This window comes from Pelophylax lessonae (assembly GCF_965119305.1).
Source record: "Pelophylax lessonae genome assembly, chromosome: 9".
Classification (NCBI taxonomy): domain Eukaryota; kingdom Metazoa; phylum Chordata; class Amphibia; order Anura; family Ranidae; genus Pelophylax; species Pelophylax lessonae.
Window position 1 is genome coordinate 167798325 of NC_138776.1, and position 25473 is coordinate 167823797.

The 25473-nt window shown below is 40.4% G+C and overlaps 1 protein-coding gene across 1 annotated transcript; it reads right to left on the minus strand.

The window, feature by feature from the left end:
• Positions 1-4196: 4196 nt before the first annotated feature.
• Positions 4197-4790, minus strand: LOC309562603 (dnaJ homolog subfamily C member 24-like). The gene has a single exon (XM_082266858.1). The coding sequence runs from the start codon at positions 4699-4701 to the stop codon at positions 4240-4242; it is 462 nt and encodes a 153-aa protein (XP_082122984.1). The 5' UTR covers positions 4702-4790; the 3' UTR covers positions 4197-4239.
• Positions 4791-25473: the final 20683 nt, after the last annotated feature.

A 25473-nucleotide genomic window follows, 5' to 3' on the forward strand; every position in this document is an offset into this window, starting at 1 on the left:
CAAAGATTGTGTTCACTGTACCCCAAAAGGATTGTCTTCACTGCACCCCACAAGGATTGCCTTCACTGCACCCCACAAAGATTTTGTTCACTGTACCCCACAAAGATTTTGTTCACTGCACCCCAAAAGGATTGTGTTCACTGCACCCCAAAAAGATTGTGTTCACTGCAGCCCACAAAGATTGTGTTCACTGTACCCCAAAAGGATTGTCTTCACTGCACCCCACAAGGATTGCCTTCACTGCACCCCACAAAGATTGTGTTCACTGTACCCCACAAAGATTTTGTTCACTGCACCCCAAAAGGATTGTGTTCACTGCACCCCAAAAAGATTGTGTTCACTGCAGCCCACACACAGAAAAATGGATGTGGATCACTGACACCTGCCTATCTCCTATCCCACACCACACAGCAATATCAATTGTAGTTTGTAGAACACACTGACCCTACAATTCAGTAGACTCTATCCCTAAAATGCCTACAACTCGCCCTGCCTAAACACTCCGACCTGACCCTAAATTCTATCCGGACACCAATTCGTTTTCCCTGCCTGTCTTTCCCTAATCAGCAGCCAGCACGTATGTGTGCTCTGTCCCTGAGCTAAGCAGCAGAATGACGCCGCTGCGGCTGCCTCGAACTTATAAAGACTTGGTCACATGCTTCAGACGGCCAATCACAGCTACTCATACATTTGGAGGCATGGCTGGGATAGCTTAAGGCACACCAGTTAAACGATTGTTGATTGGCTGTTGAAAGCCCGCCATGAAAAGAGCGCCAAAACATGCAAAACCCGGAAATAAAACGACCGAACACGGATTTTTTACCCGAACATACAGTAAAGTGTCCGTGTCCGTGTTCGGGTAACAAAAATCCAATTATTCGGTACGAACACAAATAATACAGTCCGTGTTCGCTCAACACTATTTGTTACTAATATATAAAATGTATCATTATACTTCAAGCCCACTATTTAAAGCAGCAGCTTTGAGGAAGGATTAGGAATGTGGACTAGATATTTGCTGGTTCTTTTTATTTTTCCTCTGTAAACCTTTTGAAAAAAACTTTTTTTTTTCTTATGAAGCTAAAAGCATATTTTGCAGGGTAAAGGTTACAGTTGTAGTGCTTGTTGTTTATGTTTTGGTCTCTTTGCTTTCTCTTACCTTTTTTAGATTCTCCTTGAAATACATGCTTCAAATAATAGCTTTATTTTGACTTTGGATTTCTGTAGCAACTTGCATATAAAAATAGGGATGCTTTAGGTGAAGTACCAATTTTAAAAGTCTCTACTGTTACAACATCTGGGTTTGAAGATTTCCCCGTACTGCTTCTTTTATTTTCAGCTTCACTGACTTTATGTCATTTATAAATATGTTCCCATTCTATGGATTTGTTGTTCTAATAGTCTATGTCAAGTACTAAGGTCCCCTGTAGCCATTAATACTTTGCTATCTCTATTGCTACACTGCTGAATTGTAGTTAAGGCAAGGAATCATGCTACTTTTGCCTGTGTGGGCTTTGTTAGCTTTATTTTATTATGCAGTTCCTAAGCATAAATTTTTGTTTACATCTTTACTCCTGTGCTCATTGATGAGAATGAACAGTTGTCTAGTACAATGACCTACATAGCCCATACCACGGGGCATTTTAACAGATAACTTACATTGGTTTTGCCACAGTTTACAAATGAATTAATAGAGGATTTTCTGCTTGTTGCTAGAAGTTGTTAAAAAGGTATTTTGCTAAGAAACTTACACTGGGCAGAATATGTGCAAGGAATTATTATTATTTATTTTTTATTTCAGGTTCTTATATAGTGCTGTCAATTTATGCAGCACTTTACATATACATTGCACATTCACATCAGTCCCTACCCTCAAGGAGCTTACAATCTAAGGTCCATAACTCACATTCATACATACATAGTAGGGCCAATTTTTTCTTTTATTTTATACAGGATCCAATTAACCTACCAGCATGTCTTTGGAGTGTGGGAGGAAACCGGAGTGCCCGGAGGAAACCCACGCAGGCACAGGGAGAACATGCAAACTCCAGGCAGGTAGTGTCGTGGTTTGGATTCGAACCAGCGACCCTCTTGCTGCTAGGTGAACGTGCTAACCACTACACCACTGTGCCGCCCCGTTATTATGCTTTTGAGGTGATGGAACTGTGCCATTTTGTGACAGTAAAGCTTACCACACACGTTGCCATCTGATTGTACAATTTCCTTTAGCGTTACCATAAACCCTCTAGTGCAAAGTCCTGCTTAAATGCATAACGTATAAATCCGAAGTTGATCTTTTTTTTCAGCTAACAATGTTCACTAGGTTACATGGTAAATTAGCTAAATTTTCAGTTTGGCAAGCAAATTCCACAGTTAGGCATGCATGTGGGTGCAAAGCCCTTCACATATGATCTATGCCACAGACATTGGTGGTGAATGTGTTCTCTTGTGTGCCTCACAAAGAGTGTTTGTGTGTGCAAATATTACACTGGCATTAATGTCAAGTGAGTTTTTAAGGCTCAGGCCATAAAAAAATAAAAAAAAATAAAAAAAAAGTGCTTAGAGGTCCCAACTAGAGATGGGCGAATATTTTCAGCCAAGCAAAAAATTTGGTGAACACCAAAATTTGCGGGTCGTTCAGCAGCATTTTCACCTGCTGAGCGACCTACAATGCACTGTGCAACGCAGTGCATTCTAAGTCCAGATTGGGTAAAGCTTTGCCCAATCAGGGCACAGTGAATAGCTGGTTAGGGAGTGGCCCAGGAAGCTGGCCAGGGGGTCAGCCGCTGTCAAGGGGCTTCCCCGTTGAGTGCTAGCACGAGAAAAATTTTAAAAAGTCAGCATGCCCCCCCCACCCCCTTTCCCAATCTACACCAGACCATGACAGTTTTTGTATAGGTAAGGGGTGGGACTACCTGGCAAAATCACCTGGTGGCACTGCCCCCTTGTGACATCACTGACCTAGCATACACCGATCGGTGACATCACATGGGGGGCGGTGCCACCAGGTGATGTCGGCAGGTGGCCTCACCCTTTACCTATATAAGAACTGTCAAACAGCGGAGCCTACAGTGGGCGGTTAGCCTTAGTCACGGGCAGAGCTTTTTTTTTTTGCTTTTTACAGCTCTGGCATTGGCCTTGTGATTGACGATGGATCTACATCGGAGGACATTGTTTATTTATTTCATCCATGCCTTTATGGACGCTTGTTTGTGCACTGGTGCGCAGTCATGCTGGAATAGGAAGGGGCATCCCCAAACTGTTCCCCCAACATTGGGAGCATGAAATAGCCCAAAACGTCTCGGTATGCTGATGCCTTAAGAGTCCCCTTCCCTGGAACAAAGGGGGAAAACCCAACCCAGCCATCTTTGGGCAATGACATTGACCAAATATGGCCATTACTATATTTAGTGAATGATTTCACCACTATCCTTGTAACTTCCCTCTCCTTCCCTTCCCTTCTCTTACAATTGGGAGCTGTCATTCAGTTAAAAATTCTAAAGGAATTGGTTGTGTGTTAAGAGTCTATTAGGTTTTTTCTTTTGGTGAGTCACAATGATGGATTTACAACAAGTGACATTTATTTGAAGATTTTTATTTTATTTAAAAAGGACTGTCAAACATTTGGCTGTCTTTATTGCTACAGTAGGTTACATTTTTTGGAATGGGTAGGGGTACTATATACTCCTTACTCATTCACATAGGGGCAGAGCTGGTAACTGGGGACACCCTTATTTTTAAAGTGGGCTTCCATATTCACATAAGCTTTCTGCACACAGTCCCCCATAACCACTGCGCCAAGGTTGTGGGAAAGAGGCACTTTTTCTCATCAAAATGGCATCAAGGTGCTTTGGCAAGGGAGTCCATGAGGGCATGTGGCCTGGTATGGTTCAGGAGTGGGGTGCATTCTAACCTCTCCCCCTTCTTGGCCAGCCAGGCTGCATACTAAGGTTAAGGGTTTGGTATGTATTTTAAGGTGGACCCTACACATTTTTTCTTAAATCTTGTGTGGTATTCCCCCTAAATGTATACTAAACCTGAAAGGTCTTCTATGGCATTTGGGGGAACCTTACCCTTTTTTATTTATTTATTTTTTTATTTTTTTTTAACATTTTATCATTTTTATTTTATAAATAAAAAAATAGGATGTACAAGCACTGTGTGGTAAATTTGCTATGCAAATGGTCTCCTAAGCGGTCTAAGTCTGTGCACAAGGTTTGGTTGGACTGTGGCCGATTTTTATTGCACCGAGTGCCTACTGTTCCTGTAGATCTCTATAATCAAAGAGCATGAATCGCAGTTCACCAGCAGGGATTGTTCCAAGTCCTCTTCAGTTAGTATATATTTTCCTCCACAGCGACAGGTGTAGCAGTAATATTCCTCATCATCTTCCCATTCCATTTCCTCCAAGGGAACCTGATTGTCCACATGGCATGATCGGGTCATCTCTGTTTCACGGCGCTGCAGGTCGTACTCCCGCTTTGTCTCTTCATTCCCCAGAATTTTCCAAGCTTGACTGATTTCAATAAACTTGTGTGCTCCCTCTGTAGTCAGCTCAATGTCCTCTTCCTTGTGCTGCTTGTCTGGGTGGTATAACAGAGCTAGCTTTTGGTACTTTTGTTTCAGCTCCACTTGGCTATCAGATGGATGTGCCCCCAGAATGCAGTACCAGTCCTTCTGTATCACTGAATTTGAAGCCATGAGCAAATGTTCATCTTACATCTTCGAAAGCCATTCACCTACCCACCGCCAGCTCACAGCGCCCAGCACAGCGCCTCCATCCGCAACTCGTGCGCCCCTTTTTTATTTTTTTTTGCATGAAGTCCCCCTTAAAGATCATACCAGACCTAAAGGACCTGGTATAAATTAGGGGAAGCACTATGCTTATTTTTATATTTCTCATATGTGGGATCCCCCATCAACATTCATATAGACTCTCATTAAGGATGAGGGTCTGGTATATATGAATCTCCAGCCATGTAGTTAAAAAAAAACTGAGTGGAGACACTTTAGGTCTGGTATGAATTTTAAGAGGGACTCCAGGACCCCATGCAAAAAAAAAAACAAATGCAGTGAGCTGCCCTCAAACTCCATACCAGACCCTTTGGATGGATTTAAGGGGGGACCTCAAACAAAAGTCAAGAAAACAAAATTGTGGATCCTTACAAAAAATCCATACCTGACCTTTATCCCAGCATGCAGCCTGGCTGACTAGGGAAAGGCTCATATGCCTTCATTCTGAGGGGTACCTTGAGGACACTGACTTCTTTCCCAAAACCCTAGTTCAGAGGTTGCGTGGATCTGTGGGTGGGAGACCTATCAGAGTCTGGAAGCCCCCTTTAACAACAAGGAGTATGGGGCACATAAAAATTATAAACAATAAAAAAACAAACACAGTCTGCATGCTTGGAATAAGTGCTTGGTATGATTTTTTGGGGTTACACCGTGCATTTTGATTTATTTATTATTATACATTATTATTAGACAGGATTTACGCAGCACTTTACAACTTGAGGGCAGGCAGTACAGATGTGATACAATTCTACCAAATTTCCATTCCAGACCCAATTTAAGGGGGGCCCCTTATTTGGAATTTGGAAGACCTTTTTTTAACAATAATACAGTGCCAGCAACAGCAACAGTAGTGTTAATCCATCAGTAACACTGCAAAAGCTTCCCTTTGTTTTCAGCAGATGACTGCATATTATTGTGGAGCAGTTTAGCCCTTATATAGCTCCTGCATGTTAATAAAACGAAAGAATAACCCTCATATTAAGTTCATGTCCAGGAGGCCTAAAAGGAAAGGCCTAGTTTCTTGTGCAGCTATTAGAAGGCAAGCAGCATCTATGCATCTATGCAGGGTTGCTGCATCAAGACATAAGGCACATATACAGTACTTTCTTTTCAAGTAATGTGAGTGCTATACATCCAAAAATTGCAGAAGAGGTGGTGTAGTGGCCAACCAAGCTTTCATCATCCTGATCCTCTATCTCTCATGCACAGACTACTTGAAGTCATCATCAGCTACAAAAGCATAATCTTCCTCCACTTTATCCACTGGCACAGAGTAGTCAGATTAATTATTTGAGCAACTTGCTCCAAGGAGATGTGTTACAATGTATTACATTTAAAAGTTAAAGAGGATAGCAATAAGAACATAGAGGGAGGGGACAGCAGTCAGAGAGAACCAACGGGTTTTCTTGCAGCAGCTTAATGCTATATATAAGCTTAATGTTCTGTTTAGACCAAACTTTGGTTGTTTAAGTGAACGCCCAAACTTTTACCTATTTTGAGAGGACCTAATGTTATGCACAGTATATTAGCAGTATTTCTTCTACTATTAAACAAGCCAGCTTTTCACTGTCAATGATTGAAAGGATGGGTGCAGGCACCCCTGGCTTCTTAACAGCCAGTGATGTCACCGTCCCACTTACACATAGATAAGTATTCCCAGCCCATGTCCATAATTTCTCAGTGATGTCACCACACTGCTTCCCCTGTGTATATAAACCTAATGACAACTTCGGACTGCTGTCATTAGTGGCAGGAGTATGTTGCGAGTGGACTGGCTGTCATATTGAAAGGTTTTTTTCTTTTGATGAACAGTATTCAACATTCATCGTAATTTACACTGGATTTAAAATGCTGTATTTTTGGATGAATTGTCAAAACTGACTTTTTAATTATTGACTTTTTTTTGTGAATGAGTAGGGTTACTATGCATACCCTATGCATTCACATGGGAGGATTGATATCTAGGGGCCCTCTTGTCATACTCTTAACCCTTTTTGCTGCCAGGCCCTGTGCTTCACTTTTTTTCACTTAGAGCCTTTAATGTTTGTAAAATACCCTCCAAACCATACATTTTCTGAAAGAACACCACTGTTAAAATAAAAAAAATTGGTACTGATTCTGTAGGTCACATGATAGTTGCCCAATTGTTTATCAAACTGACATTTTTAATAAAAATGTTTCAAAAATCATTACTAAGTCAATTGCAAATCTTAAACAAGGCCAATTATTATATAAGCAGACTTCGATATGGTAGGTGATCCTACTTATGGCCAACACCAGACCTCCAACCCAATCTCTTAACAACCTTCTACATAAATATAACCTCTGTGATGTGTGCGCTGCCACTGTAGCATTGAGATGGTCTATACTTACTTCTTACCTTCCTGCACCAAGGAATATTTTCTCACCCACCAAAGCATTTCTGCCTCCACTATAGGAGATACAGTATATCCTGGTCTGACCATGCCCCAATCACAATTCAAATTGAAGACCATCTTCATGGGCCTCTATCACATTTCTGGAGGCCTAATGGTTTCCTCTTAGCCCAACCCCAAATATCTCACCAAATTTTTGAAGCCCGTCGCCAATTCTTCAAAATAAATGATTTTCCAGAATTACACTTTTTTGTCTTAAAGAACTCAAATAAAGCATAAATGAGAGGTACTGTATATTACTAAAACATAGTTCTTTTGTAAAGAGGTAGAGGACCTGTCAGATTGATGAGGTACTCTATGCAATCAGACTCAAAGAAGAACAAAATAAAAAGAACCCTACCCCCTACTGTCCTCCCCACTATCGGAAGACAGGCAAAAGCTAAGAAGTCAACTAATATTTCAATATGAAAGTAACCTGAAGCACTCCTCTATTGAAGCCTTCCTAAGAAACTCTGACCTTCTGTCATTGTTTCCTGAACACCTTGAATCTTTATCACATCCATTTACAACTCAGGAGATCTAATCCATCATCAAGTCTTTGCTAAATAATAAATACCTAGGATGCATGGCCTTTGCCAATGAATATTATACACAATTCAGTGATCTGATATCCACCCACCTAGTACCCATCTACAATCTAGCTGCATCTGTTGGTTCTCTTCCTACAATTACAATCCATTATTGCTAGAATTCCTAAACACGGGAAAGATCTACAGTATATTTCATCAATAATCACAGACCCATATCTCTGCTTAATACTGTTATCGAGATCTTTTTAAAAGCCCTGGCTTATAGATTGCTACCTATTCTCCCAAATTTGATCAACCCTGATTCATGCCAGGAAGACAGGCCCCTGATAGGATCCATTGCCTGATTACAGTCCTGATTACAGTCAAGTACAGAGCTCCAAAAAACACCTTTTCTGCTTCTTTCCTTGGATACAGAGAAGGCATTTAATAGAGTTCATTAGGGCTCTCTTAGGGTGGTCCTCCATAAATTTAGCATAACTGGTTGTTTGCTCTTCACCATCATGTCTTTAAACTCCCCCTCAACATCGAAGGTACTCAAGCAAGAACCCTATCCAAGGAATACCACATTATAATGGACCTTGGCAGGGCTGCCCCCCTCACTTACAATATTTGCCTTTATAATGGAACCCCTTGCATCAAGAATTAAAAACAACCCACACATCTCAGGTATAAAACTACTTGGTCAAGAAATGAAAATCAATTTATTTGTGGATGATGTTATCCTTATTCTTTCAGATCCCATCAACTTACTCCATGAAACTCAACATACTCTATCCCTACTCAGTGCAGAGTCATACCATAAATCTAACAAAGCAAAATCCCAGATTCTACACTTCCACATACCCCATGTAGTAAAGTCGCAGATATTTAATAGCTTCCTATTTACTTGAGCAACTAATTCCATTACATATTTATGTATCCACATTTCACCTTCAAAATCTCAACTGTTTGACTTAAACTACAAACAATTTATGTCCACCCTACCTCAGGAGTTAAATCATATATGCTCCCATGTTCTCTCAAAAGTGGGCACGTTAAAAATGCATATTCCCTCAAAATTACTTTGCTTATTCTGGACCATTGCCATCTCCCATTCCCTCATCTTCCTTAACTCTATCCAACACCACCTCACTCAATTTGTGTGGGGATCTAGACACCCCGAGTGTGCAAGCCCCACATTTCATCAAAGAACTAAGGGAGGATTGGGACTTCCAAATGTAACCTTTTTATTATAGAAAATCCACTCTGGACCACTCCAGAAAACGTGAACCCTCATGGAAGTCTCCCTTTTTAAGGCCCATAACCCGAAACTAACACTTCTAGCCCTTAAAGCTGGACTACCCTTCTCACCTCTTTCTTTCTTTCCTCCTCTCTCTCTTCCCCCTCTCCTCCCCTTCCCTATCCCACCTTTCGGCCTTTACCCCCCCCCTGGTGTCCTTTACTTTACATTTCTGTTCCTGCTGGGTGCATGGTTGCCCCTGGGCGGGCCAGATGGGCAAGCCACCTCTTATGCGTTCTGTGCATCGACAGCTCGGACAATGTAGCACTGACAGCTCCCGCTTTCCCCTCCCTGGGTGCTCTGCACCCAGGATATGGGCCCTACCCTGGACCTTACCCTGACGGTATAACTATCCTCCATGTAGGGTTTCTTTGCTCCTGTGAGCCTCCCCTTCTTCTCTTTTTCCTCGAATTAGTTGAAAGCTTGGGTGCGGCTCTGCCCTTGGATACTTGATCCTTTACACTGCTCTGCTATTAATCGGTTGTTTTTGCTGTTGGTTTTTCCACACTGTAACTTTTTCCCCTGCTACCTCTGTACGAGTTAGGTCCCCACCGATTCTCCACAATTTCAAAACTGGATAGCTGTCCTTTGTTAGCTATGCGTATCTATGATCTTCTGTAAGATTATGGGTTCTGTTACAAATGTGTTTTGCTGATGTTTGTACACTTTTATAACTCAATAAAATATTTAAAAAAAAAAAAAAGCTGGACTACCCTTACCAATTCAGATTATCCTGCAATCTGACTTGCCCTGTGTTCGGATGATTTTTCTTGAACTCTGTTGGCTGTATTGTTTAGGATTCAGTTCCTTCAGCATTGATCCACTGTGACAGATCGGAGGAGACCCTTAAAGGGGCAGATATATGCTTCAGAACGGCATCCATCTGGTAAGAGGCTATTTTGGTATCTCTTCCAAGGAGTGTGAAGAAGCGCACAATCCCTCCTACTGCACAGGGAGTCATCACTCTTGGGGGTGGCTGTTTTTTGCCCTTATATTTCCACCTGCTGGTAAGTGTAAGATTCTGGTACCTCTGGTACCCTTATTTCCCATTTTCTTTCAATATGCGTCCCACCTTTCTAATTAGGTGGTACGCATACACCTTTAAGTCGGATGACATCATCGCCGAGCGCCGCAGAGAGGCTATTTCAACCGCCGGCGTTCTCTCTCACGTTGTTCGTTCAACCTGCCTGTGTGTCCACATGCTTACAAGCTTGTCTTGCTGCCGGAACCTCCAGCTATTCTCTTTTACTTGGAACAGACCGGAACCTCGCTACTGATCCCTGTATCTCACTACTGGATCACTCCCTCACTACTGGACCCTTCTACTACTAACCTTACTAGTGATAAGTACCCCACAGGGGAATCCTCCATAACCTTACTTACACTATCTACCTCTGCACATTAAGGACTGTTACTATCTATGCATACTAATTCTATCATCTGCACTGTTACATAGATTGCTAGCTCTTGAGCCTACTATCATCTATCCTTGCACTGGGTTAGTCTATCCTGTATTTGTCATCTGCTGTTCTTACCACCTGTTACCATACTCGATTACTAACCTATCTGCATTCTACCTAATACCATCTAATACTCTCCTGAACATTTCTATCAAGTGCTTACCATCTCTGTCACTGTTCACACCTGTCCCTTCAGCACATCATCTTCATACTATCATATACATCCTATCACTCCAGGAACATCTTATTGAGTGTGTATATCTGTATGCTGAAGCTGACAGGCCCACAGTGATGAGTCTGGAGAGTTGGATCTGGTTATTCAACACATCTCTACATGACTACTGAGTGGAGATTCTGCAGCTGCAAATCCAGCCTACTACAAAAACGCAGGAGCGTTACAGATTGAACGAACCTAAAAAATGGATTCAGCAGAATTACCCACTCAAGTGACACAATTAACACAACAAGTAAATGCATTAATACTTGCTCTTACTGAAGTAAAAGAAGAAAATCAGACTCTGACACAGCAGGTAACCCGTCTTTCACGGCTTACTGCTGCTCAACCCCCTGAACCTAAAATAAACTCTCCTCTAGTGTTTACAGGTGATCGGAAAAAATTTAGTGAATTCAAAAACGCATGTCAATTGCTTTTTTTGTTAAAACCTCGTACATACCCTACTGATCAAATTAAAGTCTGTACCGTTATCTCATACTTAACGGGTGACCCACGGGCCTGGGCAGACTCTCTCTTTGAGAAAAATGATCAGCTTCTCAACTCCTATTCTTTATTCCTAGCGGAACTCGCTAGTTTATATGATGACCCCAACAGGCAGAGTACTGCTGATATTCAATTGAGGGCTTTAAAACAAGGAAGGAGACCTGTAGAAGACTTTGTAGCTGAGTTCAAAAGATGGACCCTTGATTCAGGGTGGAATGATACATCTCTGCAAACTCAATTCAGACTCGGGTTGTCAGAAGCTGTTAAAGATGAGCTCGCCCGAGCGGATTTACCTGGCACCTTGGATGCCTTAATACAACTCAGTATCAACATCGACAGGCGACTGCGTGAAAGAAAAGCTGAGAAAATAGGAATGCCATTGTCTAGTCCTTCTCGGATTTCGGCCGTTGACCCTACTCCCATGGAGGTAGGAACCATACGCCCACCTTTATCAACTACTGAACGAGCCAGAAGAAGATCCAGAAACCTCTGCATGTACTGCGCATCCCCGGATCATTTGATAAGCGTCTGTCCCCTTGTCCGCAAAAAAGAGGGTGAGTGTTCACATGTCTTGCTAGGAGGATTAACGACTTCCTTTTCTAACCCCTATCTCTTTGTTCATTTGACATTGCAGTGGGACCAGACTAGGATTACCACCAAGGCTATGATCGACACCGGATCTTGTGGAAACTATATTGATACATGTTTTGTTACCTTAAATAAAATACCTATTATTTCAAAACCTAAACCTGTTTCTGTTAGTTTCATTAACGGTATTCCACTATCTTCTGGTCCAATCACCAACCAGACACAAGCACTCCTTGTCACTGCCAACGAGTCTCATATGGAGACCACCACTTTTGATATAATATCTTCACCCCATTTTTCTGTTATTTTGGGACTCCCCTGGTTACACACACATCAACCAATCATAGATTGGAAAAGACGGACCTTGTCTTTCCCTTCTCACTATTGTGAGATTACGTGTAACCTCCCATCTTATGGAAAGATCCTGTCTGTGGTGTCAGATGAGATTGCACCACTATGCTATCAGGATCTGTCCGAAGTATTCCTTGAAAAAAATGCTCAAGTGTTGCCTCCCCATAGGGATTATGATTGCACTATCGATCTACTCCCTAACAGCAAATTGCCTTTCGGTCATGTTTATCCTCTTTCACAGGATGAACTTTCTCATCTCAAGGAATACTTGGATGAGAATTTGACAAAAGGGTTCATCAGACCCTCTACTTCTTCCACAGCTGCAGGACTTTTCTTTGTCCGCAATAAGGATTCAAGTCTTAGGCCTATTATCGATTATAGGCAATTAAATACGATTACAATAAAGGATCGCTATCCTTTACCGCTCATCCCTGAACTCATTGAACAAGTGCGTGGGGCTACTTACTTCTCTAAATTAGACCGGAAAGGGGCATACAACCTAATCCGAATCCGTGACGGAGATGAGTGGAAAACAGCATTCAGAACCAGATACGGATTATTCGAATATCTTGTGATGCCATTCGGGTTGTGTAATGCTCCCGCAGCTTTCCAAAGGTTCATAAACGACATCTTTAGAGACTTACTTGATGTCTGTGTTGTAGTATATCTGGACGATATACTTATCTATTCTCGATCTCTCTCTGAACATATAAAACATGTAAGACTTGTGTTATCCAGATTACTCGCACACAATCTATACGTGAAATTAAAAAAATGCCTATTTCATAAAGAAGAAATATTATTCCTAGGATACATCATATCCAAAACTGGAATTAAGATAGATATGAGCAAGATATCCTGTATTCTGGACTGGCCTATACCAACAACTCGTAAGGCATTACAGCGATTCCTTGGATTTTCAAACTTCTATAGGAAGTTCATCAAGAACTTTTCTGCCATTGTGAGACCTCTCACTCAACTGACAAGTATAAAGAAACCATTCAAAGGGTCAGAAGAAGCAAATCAAGCTTTCTGCTTGTTAAAATCAAGCTTTACTTTTGCTCCCATACTACGCCATCCAGACCCATCCCTCCAATATATTCTGGAGGTAGATGCATCAAATATGGCAGTAGGAGCAGTTCTCTCCCAACGACCAACAAATACTTCACCACTCCACCCAGTTGCTTTCTTTTCAAAATCATTAAGCAGCCCAGAGGTGAATTACCCAGTGGGTGAAAAGGAGTTGCTTGCCATAAAACTGGCACTGGAGAATTGGCGACATCTACTTGAGGGTACCCGGTTACCAATACTCATATATACAGATCATAAAAACCTTCAATACCTCCAGACTAACCAAATCTCTCCCACCGGCAGGTACGATGGTCATTATTCTTCCTAAGATTCAACTTCTTAGTGACCTACACGCCTGCAGACAAAAATAAAAAGGCGGGTGCGCTATCACGATTAACCGAAGATAACTGCGCCAAAATCCTTTCTATTCCTATAATACCCTATGAACGTATTATTGGGGTTGTTCGTTCCCTGAAGGAAGAGATTTTGCACAGTATAGGATTGGATTCACCTCCACCACAACTAAGTACTGATGCAGAAGGCTTCCTCTATTACAACGACAACCTCTACATACCCCCTACTATGCGCACCAAGATCTTGGAGTTATCACATGATGTGCCCATGGCAGGACATATGGGTATGACGAAAACCCCTAATTTGCTTACTAGGCAGTTTTGGTGGCCTGATATGAAGACGTCTGTACAAAAATTTGTATCTTCATGTGACATCTGTGCAAGGTCCAAAATTGACACTACAAAACCATCTGGTCTACTCTGCAGTCTACCAATACCCCAGGTTCCATGGGAAGTTGTGTCCTTAGACTTTATAGTAGAACTACCACCTTCTAAAGGATTTAATACCATTCTAGTGTCAGTGGACCACCTGACAAAGATGGCACATTTCATCGCTATCCGTAGACTACCTTCATCTAAACAAACAGCGGAACTACTGATGAAACGTGTTCAAGTTACACGGAATTCCAAAGGCTCTTTTATCCGACCGTGGTTCACAGTTCATCTCCAAATTTTGGCAAGCTCTTTGTCAAATATTACGGATTGAGCGAAAGCTCACTTCTCCCTACCACCCTCAGACCAACGGACAGACTGAAAGAGTCAACCAGTGTATAGAACAATATCTGCGTTGCTACACATCATACCTACAGGATGATTGGGTGGACCTTCTCCCTCTGGCGGAATTTGCTTATAACAACGCAACCCACAGTACTACTAAGCAAAGTCCATTCTACTTGAACTATGGGTTTCATCCCACACTTCTTCCACCACGCATCCTACCATCAAGTAACCCAGTAGCCTCAGACTATCTTACCCAAATAAAGGACTCTCTGGGTTTACTTAATACCACTATCTCACACGCCCATAGCCAACAAAAAAGGTACTACGACCTACGTAGAAGACCTTCTCCTCAGTATGCTATTGGGGACCTCGTTTGACTATCGACAAGAAATTTAAGATTAAAGATCCCTAGCAAAAAGCTTGGACCTTTATTTCTGGGACCCTTCCCAATTAAGAAACTTATTGGAAAAGCTGCAGTACAGCTCACCTTACCAGCAGATCTCAAGATCCATCCCATCTTCCATGTGTCGCTACTGAAACCCCATGTTCCTAATCAAGGAATAAGGCCTACCATCTTGCCTCCACCTCCAGTACAAGTTGAAGGCGGAGAAGAATATGAGATTAAGGAGATTTTGGATTCTCGTATCCATAGAGGAAGACTCCAGTATCTCATAAGATGGAAGAACTATGGACCCCAAGGCGACACCTGGTTGGATACCTCTGATGTTCACGCACCTAGGCTTATACGAAGGTTTCACTCGAAATACCCGGAGAAACCAGTGCTATAGGCCTTCCGGAGCCGGCCTTAAGGGGGGGTACTGTAAGATTCTGGTACCTCTGGTACCCTTATTTCCCATTTTCTTTCAATATGCGTCCCACCTTTCTAATTAGGTGGTACGCATACACCTTTAAGACGGATGACGTCATCGCCGAGCGCCGCAGAGCGGCTATTTCAACCGCCGGCGTTCTCTCTCACGTTGTTCGTTCAACCTGCCTGTGTGTCCACATGCTTACAAGCTTGTCTTGCTGCCGGAACCTCCAGCTATTCTCTTTTACTTGGAACAGACCGGAACCTCGCTACTGATCCCTGTATCTCGCTACTGGATCACTCCCTCACTACTGGACCCTTCTACTACTAACCTTACTAGTGATAAGTACCCCACAGGGGAATCCTCCATAACCTTACTTACACTATCTACCTCTGCACATTAAGGACTGTTACTATCTATGCATACTAATTCTATCATCTGCACTGTTACATAGATTGCTAGCTATTGAGCCTACTACCATCTATCCTTGCACTGGGTTAGTCTATCCTGTATTTGTCATCTGCTGTACTTACCACCTGTTACCATACTCGATTACTAACCTATCTGCATTCTACCTAATACCATCTAATACTCTCCTGAACATTTCTATCAAGTGCTTACCATCTCTGTCACTGTTCACACCTGTCCCTTCAGCACATCATCTTCATACTATCATATACATCCTATCACTCCAGGAACATCTTATTGAGTGTGTATATCTGTATGCTGAAGCTGACAGGTCCACAGTGATGAGTTTGGAGAGTTGGATCTGGTTATTCAACACATCTCTACATGACTACTGAGTGGAGATTCTGCAGCTGCAAATCCAGCCTACTACAAAAACACAGGAGCGTTACAGTAAGAAGTAATTTCCTCAAGGTGGTGGGATACATGATATATGAATCAGTCACATTTTTGCTTTTGAATACTCACCATAGAATTTCGTTATATCACTTGAAGACATTAGTGTTTATCGTTTATCCAGAACTTTAAGGTGTTGTTCACACCCCTCTATTGGGGTATCTCACGCTTATATTTTTTTATTTGTTAGTGGGAATCACTTTAGTCAATATTTTGTTATATTGTGATATCAGTGCACATTGTGTTATTGATTTATTTTTTGTAAGTACACCCTTTTTTGGGGGTACTTCACAGTCACTATCTTTTATCGTTTGTGGGCAGCACCACTGTTACACCAATTGTTAAATTGCATTATTTCTATCACAGGTTGTTACATTTGTGGTCTATCACCTATCAGTAATCATTTGAATTTAGCGCCCCAGACTGTTTTATTTTTTTATCCTGCAATCACGCCTCCTTAAAAATTTGGTGTGAGACCTATTTCCATCCCCAAACTCCTTCCCCTACTCATTCACTATACCTCCCTATAGACATCCTCCATCAATTTACATCCAACCATCTACTTCTCCCTCAGAAATAGCAGTCTGTCTGAAAAGGATAAAAAGCTGTTCAGAAATTCTATAAAACGTGTCCTTCAGTCTATGAAAGATTAACTTATGTGAACCAAATTTTTTACTGCAAGATGTAAACTGCTTATGCTCTTCCTTATAAATGGTGGTGTATCCTATTAAAACTTCAAAGGTGTGGTGCAACTCTGTACAACGCTTTACTTTTCATTTAAAAAAACAAACAGTTTTTCTTATTTTTTTTTTTTTTTCCAGATGCAATATGCCTGCTTACTCTGTCAGAAATTACTATACAGGTTTAATAGCTGTTGTGCGGAACTGCAATATTTTTCTTTCTTTAGTCTAATAAAAAAAATACATTAATTTTCTATTTCTGATAAAATCTGCCTGCTCTTTCCCCTGACATTGCTTCTTAGTAAAACTAGTACATGCTAAACCTCAGGATCCGTAATCGATGCCCACCTATAATATTGTTTCTACCACTGCGCCAAACAATGTGTGATCAGAAAGTATATACGTATAGTATATATAGTATATATAGCTGCCAATTTAAATAAAACAAATAACAGCACATCTACCAAAGTATACAATAAATATGTACATATGTATATACAGAATTATTTTACAAGTCATGTGTCCACAGATAGCAGCCATCTTGGCCATGACGTATCCAATTTAGGGTGTGCCCCTATCCTCAATTGACTAATTCATTTGGAAGGATTGGGAAACAGGGATTTCGGGCACAAGAGTTTTTTTAAAAAAAAATTTCTTTTATTCAACAAAAAACTAAATATTTTAAAATCATAGAAAAATACAGGCAGATAATTGTGTATTAAGGACACAGTGAGACCACACAACAATGGTCTATGTTGTACAATATCTCAGTGCATAGAACTTATAAAAGTAATTTACATACAGTTCAAAGTACAAGATCATTAATAGTCATATAATTCTTGGAAAACGTGTTACTTGATATCAGAAGAAACGCCGACGGACACCCAAGCAGTATGGTGCCGGTCAGCGGGGTCGACTGAAAGTATAAGTTAACATTCACCATGTAATATATGACCTTTGCTCGACATGTTTCGCTTTCTTAGACAAAAAAGCTTCATCTGGAGCATATCATTTCTTTTGTCTGTGTGAAAAATAACAGTGTTTAGATAAATTACATATATATGTTACCTCATTTTCAGTGTGTTATAATTACAATTGCATATCATTTATCTCTCCTTTTAATTACATACAATCGTCTTACACATCTCAGATAAGTCCTTCTATTTTTGCAATATCAACACAATATAACATTGGGTCTTAAGTTGCATTCAGACACTAGAGGGGTTTAGGGGAAAAAACAATGGAGGCTGCCAATAGTGAGTATATGTGGGGATCCATGCTGTAGTTATAGTATAAGCATATATATCCTGTTTATATACCTAGTATATGGACAAGAAAATGTATACATACCTGTACATATAGTAATCAGGCACATATCTCAATTTCCATAGAGAATTCTTTAACGAGGAGGACTGTGCGTTTTGGGAAGCTCAAAAAAGGCAATGTATAGTGACATAGTAGTGAGGGTAGTCACTCCATGTCTCATATCTGAGTGGATGACAGCAGAAGAACAATGTTTCTCAGAATAGTCGGCGTTTTTATTCTATGATATCACTTTAAGGGAGAGCCCATAAAAGTGCTAAACCATAAACTCAAGTGTTCCAAAGTGGTAAAATCAGTGTGCCTCATGCTTGTTATAAGAGTGTGTAAGTACCTATAGAGCCCATAGATTATCTGCCTTGAAAAGGGCAAAAGAAAAGACATATAGTCATTCTGGACCGTAATTGTGAGTTAAAATCAACACAAAATAATCTTTCTAAACAACAAATACAGATGCTTAACAAACTAAGAAACCATACAGACTTGGTTATCAAACCCTCAGATAAGGGTGGTAACCTAGTATTGATGACTCGAGAGGGATACGAGAGAATGTGCCTTAATATCCTCTCAAATCGTACATGGTACAAAAAGATATCCCCATCGGTTACTACAGAATTTAAAGCAGAGTATTTGGATATAATCGGACGTGCATATCAATTGGCTCTTATAGATAAAGACTGCTATAATTTTCTTAACAACAAATTTCCGAGACAGGCGACATTCTATTCACTCCCAAAAACCCACAAAAACTTAACTTCTCCACCCGGTAGGCCTATTGTATCGGGCATTGGAAGTCTAACTGAAAATGCTAGTCGCTTGATCGATTATTATTTACTACCACACGTAGTGCGGTTACCGTCATACGTCAAGGACACACTCGAGTTTTTAAAAATGATTGAAGATATGGTGGTTCCTCCCGACGCCCTGCTCGTGACTTTGGATGTGGAGGCATTATACTCCAGTATCCCTCACGAGCAGGGCGTCGGGATGATACGCACGTTCTTATATGAGCAAGACCATCACACTTGGCCATTTTGTGATTTTATTTTGGAACTTTTATTGTTTATTTTGAAACACAACTGGTTTACTTTCAACGGGTCCCACTACCTCCAGGTACAGGGCGTGGCCATGGGCACTTGTTGTGCCCCGGCCTACGCCAACCTGTACCTGGGGGGGTGGGAGCGACAAATCACATCAGATGAAAATTTATCCCATTTCTTTTCATCCGTGGCAATTTGGTTTCGTTATATAGACGACATTTTTGCTGTCTGGACAGGTTCAAAATCAATGCTAGATGAGTTTATTGCCCAACTAAATATAAACGACTTCAATTTGAAGTTAACATCTACCATCAGTGACTCGAGTGTTAATTTCCTTGACCTAACGGTACTCAAACATGTGGATGGACACCTGACGACTAATCTATACAGAAAGGAGACGTCAGGGAATGTAATATTACATGCGTCTAGCGCCCACCCAGGGGCGCTTATACGTAGTATTCCATACGCCCAATACATACGCCTACGGTGTAATTGTACATCTGATAGCGATTTCAAAATACAGGCTAACCTTTTACGAGAACGCCTAATGGCTCGTGGATACAGTAAGCGTTTGTTGAGAACAGCTTTCAACAAAGCGTTTTCTCAAAATAGAAACAGCCTCATCTTTAGAGCCAAACCTCCAAACACGCAACCGACAGTTAAACTAATAACCAAATACTCCGCTCATGAAAAAGTATTGAGAGATATTCTTGAACGGAACTGGCATCTTCTTCGTGATGATCCGGTTATAAACAAATACGTGGGCAAACATCCCCAAATTGTTTTCAGGAGAACAAGATCTTTAAGAGATCAATTAACAACAAGCCACTATCAACCCATCAGAAATAAAGTAACCACAGGTAGAGGTACTTATAAATGTCGCAAATGCGCCCTATGTCCTTGGATAGAGGAGAATACTGAATACATTCTACCTAATGGGGAAATATTTGCTCCAAAATTTCGAGCTGACTGTAGCACCCGTGGAGTGGTATACATGATGCATTGTGCCTGCGGCATGTTCTATATAGGTAAAACTATAAGAGAGCTCCGCCAAAGGATAAATGACCATGTGTACGTATCAGCAGGGGGAAGGATGATCACGCCCGTGAGCAGACACCTTGACCTATACCACAGGTTCAATCCCAGAAAGGCAAGATTTTATGTGCTTGAGGTTATTCCTCAAGATCCTCGGGGTGGCAACTGGGACAAAAAAATTCTCCAGAGAGAGACTCTCTGGATAGAGCGTCTCAATGCCACTTATAGACCTGGTTTGAACGAAACACAGTCGTACAAACCCTTTCTGTGAAGGCTTCCTTGTTTACTTAGTGCCAATAGACCTAATTGACCTCGAGTAGCATACTCTGGTTACGATAATGACCCTATGTGGGATATATGGGTCAGGGTTTCTGCTTGGTTTTGGCGTGGTCATCCTCCCCCTGTATATTTAATTATTCTGATACCTCTTCACATTAAATAGGTTCTGTGGCACATATACCCCTCTTCCTTTCTTATGTACAACAAATAGTTTTTTGTGTTACAATCCCTATCTCATCAATATTATGATCTTGAGGATTTGTAATAAGTCAAAATATGCAACTTTCCCTTGGGGTTTGAAGTATGAATGTGTTTCTAGTAGGGGGCAGTTCAGCCCCTGTTCTTTCATTAGGGCTATTACTATTGAACGCCCTTACTAGTGGTTAATGTCAAAAAATAAACATGGTTATATAATAATTTTTGATAAACAAATATATTACCGATATATATCTCCTGGTCTACCAGGAACATTTTTGTACCTTAGTGAAATATGCTTTTATATCTGTATTTTTAAATATATAATTTCTGTCTTGTTGTGTTGTTTTTTCATTTCAGGCAATTAGAATTCTCATGTAATTGCGGACCGATCCTGTGGGGGCAGTGTGGGTAAGCATGGAGGTCGGCCTCATCAGTGAGATATGTGCGGCCAGATAGGCCGCAGGTTAGTTCCGCCCCTTCCAGGCGGAACTTCCTGTGGCACTTGAGCGGACTACGGAGGCACTTCCTGCCTCTGTATGATCTGCACACACCTGTGACTGAGCCGAGAGCTTCGCTGGGGTGTCCCCGCGCTTGCTCTCGAGCGATGTCCGGTGGGAGTGGCCGGGGCGGTGACGTCTTTTTGACGAACCGCCCGGGATCCATGCTACTTAAGGGCGCCATTTACAAGCCCTGGTATGGTGGAGGTTCCCCATCCGGTGAGGACTGTGCGGAAGCTGGGAACAGCGTGGCAAGGGGTAAGCTTTATATGGCCAGTACCAATACTGTAACATTACACTTTTGTGATACCCGGGAATTTACCTTAATCTTACTGTGCTTAACAGCCGACATACAAGCAGAGGAGATACGCTCCCTACATTTAAGCTCTGGTCCTTCCCAAGTTTGGTGAGCCGTGCTAAGGTGTCTGTTTATGTTTGGAACTTTCGTACTGCATAGGGATCTATTATATTGGGTGGCACTCTATATATTTACCACTATGTTTACTACCTATGCTTATTCTAAGTACGCTTTGCATGTACTCATCTTGGACCCTATGTGGCAACTGCCTATCTATATATAATCCTGGTCACCCCCCTACTATTATGGAGGAGGGTGGGCTGGATACCAAATTGACTACACACACATACTCACATATGTATATGAAAGCAAACCAATATACATGATATGTATTTTACTATAGGGGTAACCCATACACGAATGGGTAAACTCTGTATGTTGGTGTATAATCGTTTAGAAACGCATGGCACCTGTCCATCCTTACGGTCCAGAATGACTATATGTCTTTTCTTTTGCCCTTTTCAAGGCAGATAATCTATGGGCTCTATAGGTACTTACACACTCTTATAACAAGCATGAGGCACACTGATTTTACCACTTTGGAACACTTGAGTTTATGGTTTAGCACTTTTATGGGCTCTCCCTTAAAGTGATATCATAGAATAAAAACGCCGACTATTCTGAGAAACATTGTTCTTCTGCTCTCATCCACTCAGATATGAGACATGGAGTGACTACCCTCACTACTATGTCACTATACATTGCCTTTTTTGAGCTTCCCAAAACGCACAGTCCTCCTCGTTAAAGAATTCTCTATGGAAATTGAGATATGTGCCTGATTACTATATGTACAGGTATGTATACATTTTCTTGTCCATATACTAGGTATATAAACAGGATATATATGCTTATACTATAACTACAGCATGGATCCCCACATATACTCACTATTGGCAGCCTCCATTGTTTTTTCCCCTAAACCCCTCTAGTGTCTGAATGCAACTTAAGACCCAATGTTATATTGTGTTGATATTGCAAAAATAGAAGGACTTATCTGAGATGTGTAAGACGATTGTATGTAATTAAAAGGAGAGATAAATGATATGCAATTGTAATTATAACACACTGAAAATGAGGTAACATATATATGTAATTTATCTAAACACTGTTATTTTTCACACAGACAAAAGAAATGATATGCTCCAGATGAAGCTTTTTTGTCTAAGAAAGCGAAACATGTCGAGCAAAGGTCATATATTACATGGTGAATGTTAACTTATACTTTCAGTCGACCCCGCTGACCGGCACCATACTGCTTGGGTGTCCGTCGGCGTTTCTTCTGATATCAAGTAACACGTTTTCCAAGAATTATATGACTATTAATGATCTTGTACTTTGAACTGTATGTAAATTACTTTTATAAGTTCTATGCACTGAGATATTGTACAACATAGACCATTGTTGTGTGGTCTCACTGTGTCCTTAATACACAATTATCTGCCTGTATTTTTCTATGATTTTAAAATATTTAGTTTTTTGTTGAATAAAAGAAATTTTTTTTTTAAAAAAACTCTTGTGCCCGAAATCCCTGTTTCCCAATCCTTCCAAATGCATATGTATATACAGGGTAAATAGTGGCGTTAAAATAAATATAGGCAAATAACACAATAAACAAATGATAATGCCCGGTGAACTCAATAAGTGAATAAAGTCCTATGAAAAGTGAATCCTGTAATATTTACAACAAAAAAATTCAAAAATAACTAATGTGTATTTGTGATGAATCAATCTTTGTTGTTTATAGTGTTATTATATTTGTTTTATATGCCTATATTGTACACTGTGGTAGATGTGCGGTCAAAAGTACATGTTGTTGAGCAAATCAGTTCTTTTGGCTTGAGACTCCAATAAAACCTGTATAGTTTCTTCCATTGTGGCTTAGTAAGAATGCTTGCAGAGTGTGCTGTGTGTCCTTGAAATATTTCTGACTCTTGACTGTGATATAATAAACTGAATTTTTTCCACGAAAAAAAAATAAATAAATGTCTTATCTCTTCCTCTAATGTAGTGGCCACATACAAATTCTTGCATAATGTACAGTGAGCATATACAATATTTAAGGCTATTCTAACTTGTATTTATTTAAAATCTCTCCCTCCTGCATTGCTGGGGCCTGGGCCTTAATCAAAATGATTACTCCTCAGCTGCTGTGCCATATGTTTGACTGTTGACCCTGAAACATAACATTGTTTCAGAGACAACATTTGATATAACAAATGCCTGGAATGTGGGTTTGTGGTGTTTTTTGCACTCTGGATTGACCTTTTCTTATACTTTGTACACAATACTGTGTGGCACTGATCACAAGCTATGCTATGTGACTTGTTTTATGTGACTTGTTTTGACACTGTTTGGTAATTTGTATGAATTTTTATAGCTTTAGGTTTCATTTTTTTTTTAAAATGCATACTTTCCTATATGTTTTAGCTATATTGTCTCTGCTACTTCCACTGCTCAATTATGGTCTATCATTGTGACATAAAAAAAACAAATACAAAACAGTTATCTTTGGAAAAACTATCTAATAAAAAAAAAAACTTTTTGTGCAATAGAAACCAATCTTATTGGGTTACTGCTGCTGTATATTAGACAATTAATGAGTAAATTAAATTATTATATGTGCACATTTTGGTGTTGCTAAAGCTGTCCCTGAGAATCATAATGTTCTTAAAATCCACGTACAGCTTTAATGTTATTAGTAAGAATTTCATATTTAAATGTTGCCCTTTAGGCTGCCTGAAAAGGCCCACTCCCGACTAGGTGATAATTAAAAAAAAAGTTTTTTTGATACATGTCTTCCAGAGTAGTGGATACTCCCCACCCCTCAATTCCATTTGTTTGACAGCCATTTGACCTTGCCTAGTAGCCTGGGAAATGGTAATTACTGCTTTCTGAGATTCAGCTTCCATTGATTTCAATAGGGTTGGAATATGACATTGGAAATTCTGTAATTTTCCCGGAACAAAGCCCGGGTATATTCAGGTTATTACTGTTTGCAATAGATTCCTTCCTAACCTAACCTTTTCAACCTAGGGTTGATAGGTTGCTAGAGTTATTTGTGCTGTCACAGTCACAAACACTTTTCTTTAGTCCAGAAAATAAATTCAATCACTGGTCTGTATGCCGGTTTGACAGTTCCAGTAAATAAAAGGTTATAAAAAAGTATGTGTCCAGCTAAGCAGACACCACACAGATCTACAGCCTCTCTAAATAAAGGTATATTAAAATAGTATTACTATAATTTCTGTATTCAGTTTTTAAAAATATGTACCTGGTCTAATTACCATTAATACAGTAAAATATAAGTAATATCTATCCCACAGAATATCTTAAAGTGAAAATTTGCAACATCAATGTGCAAATATATTAACTGTGTTCCACAATTTTTTTTTAGCGTGCATATATTCTGCAACAAACATTTGCTGAAATGTCCAGGAAACAATCTTCGTTTTACCCAACTTTCACTCCACAACATTGGATTATAAGGACTAATAATGGGGACTTTGTTACGTGACAGTTCCCTCCATATAAAAAGCTGGGTTTAGGGCAGCCATTTATCTGTGTGTGTTGGAGTCATTTAGAAAAGTTGACAGTATGTGTAGGGAGAGTTATTCTGAATCCTTTATTCATCCCAAAGGGAAATACAGTGCTATACTGTGCTACATTGTGCTAAACTACTGTGGATTGCAGTGTGGTGGGTAACATATTATTGTGTACCCAATCCAGACCCCTCTTTCCATGTTCATGATCAATAGTTCAGAGACTTAACCATTTTTTTTTCCTACCTTTTTGTGAGTGTCCGTAACAACTGCAGTTGACGTATCCAGCTCCAATATATAACAAATTTAAACAATGGTTACAGCACCCTTCTATTCTTCATTTCTTCTCAAGCAGGTGTGGCATTCAACTTCAAGCAGAGAGCTTTTTTATGTACCATGTTGGTTTAAGGGCTTCCTGCCCGTGTTTATTGGACAGCGTTTACAGCAAAACAAGAGGATTCCCTCTTAGGGGTAAGAATCACAGCCCAAAGCAAAAGTCCAAAAAGAAAACCATTATTAAGCCTCCAGGCTGGTAAATATTCCCACTGGGTCTTCTTC

What these genes read in the sequence shown, in the direction of transcription:
- LOC309562603 (XM_082266858.1), bottom strand. Translation starts at nt 4,701, where the DNA reads ATGGCTTCAAATTCAGTGATACAGAAGGACTGGTACTGCATTCTGGGG.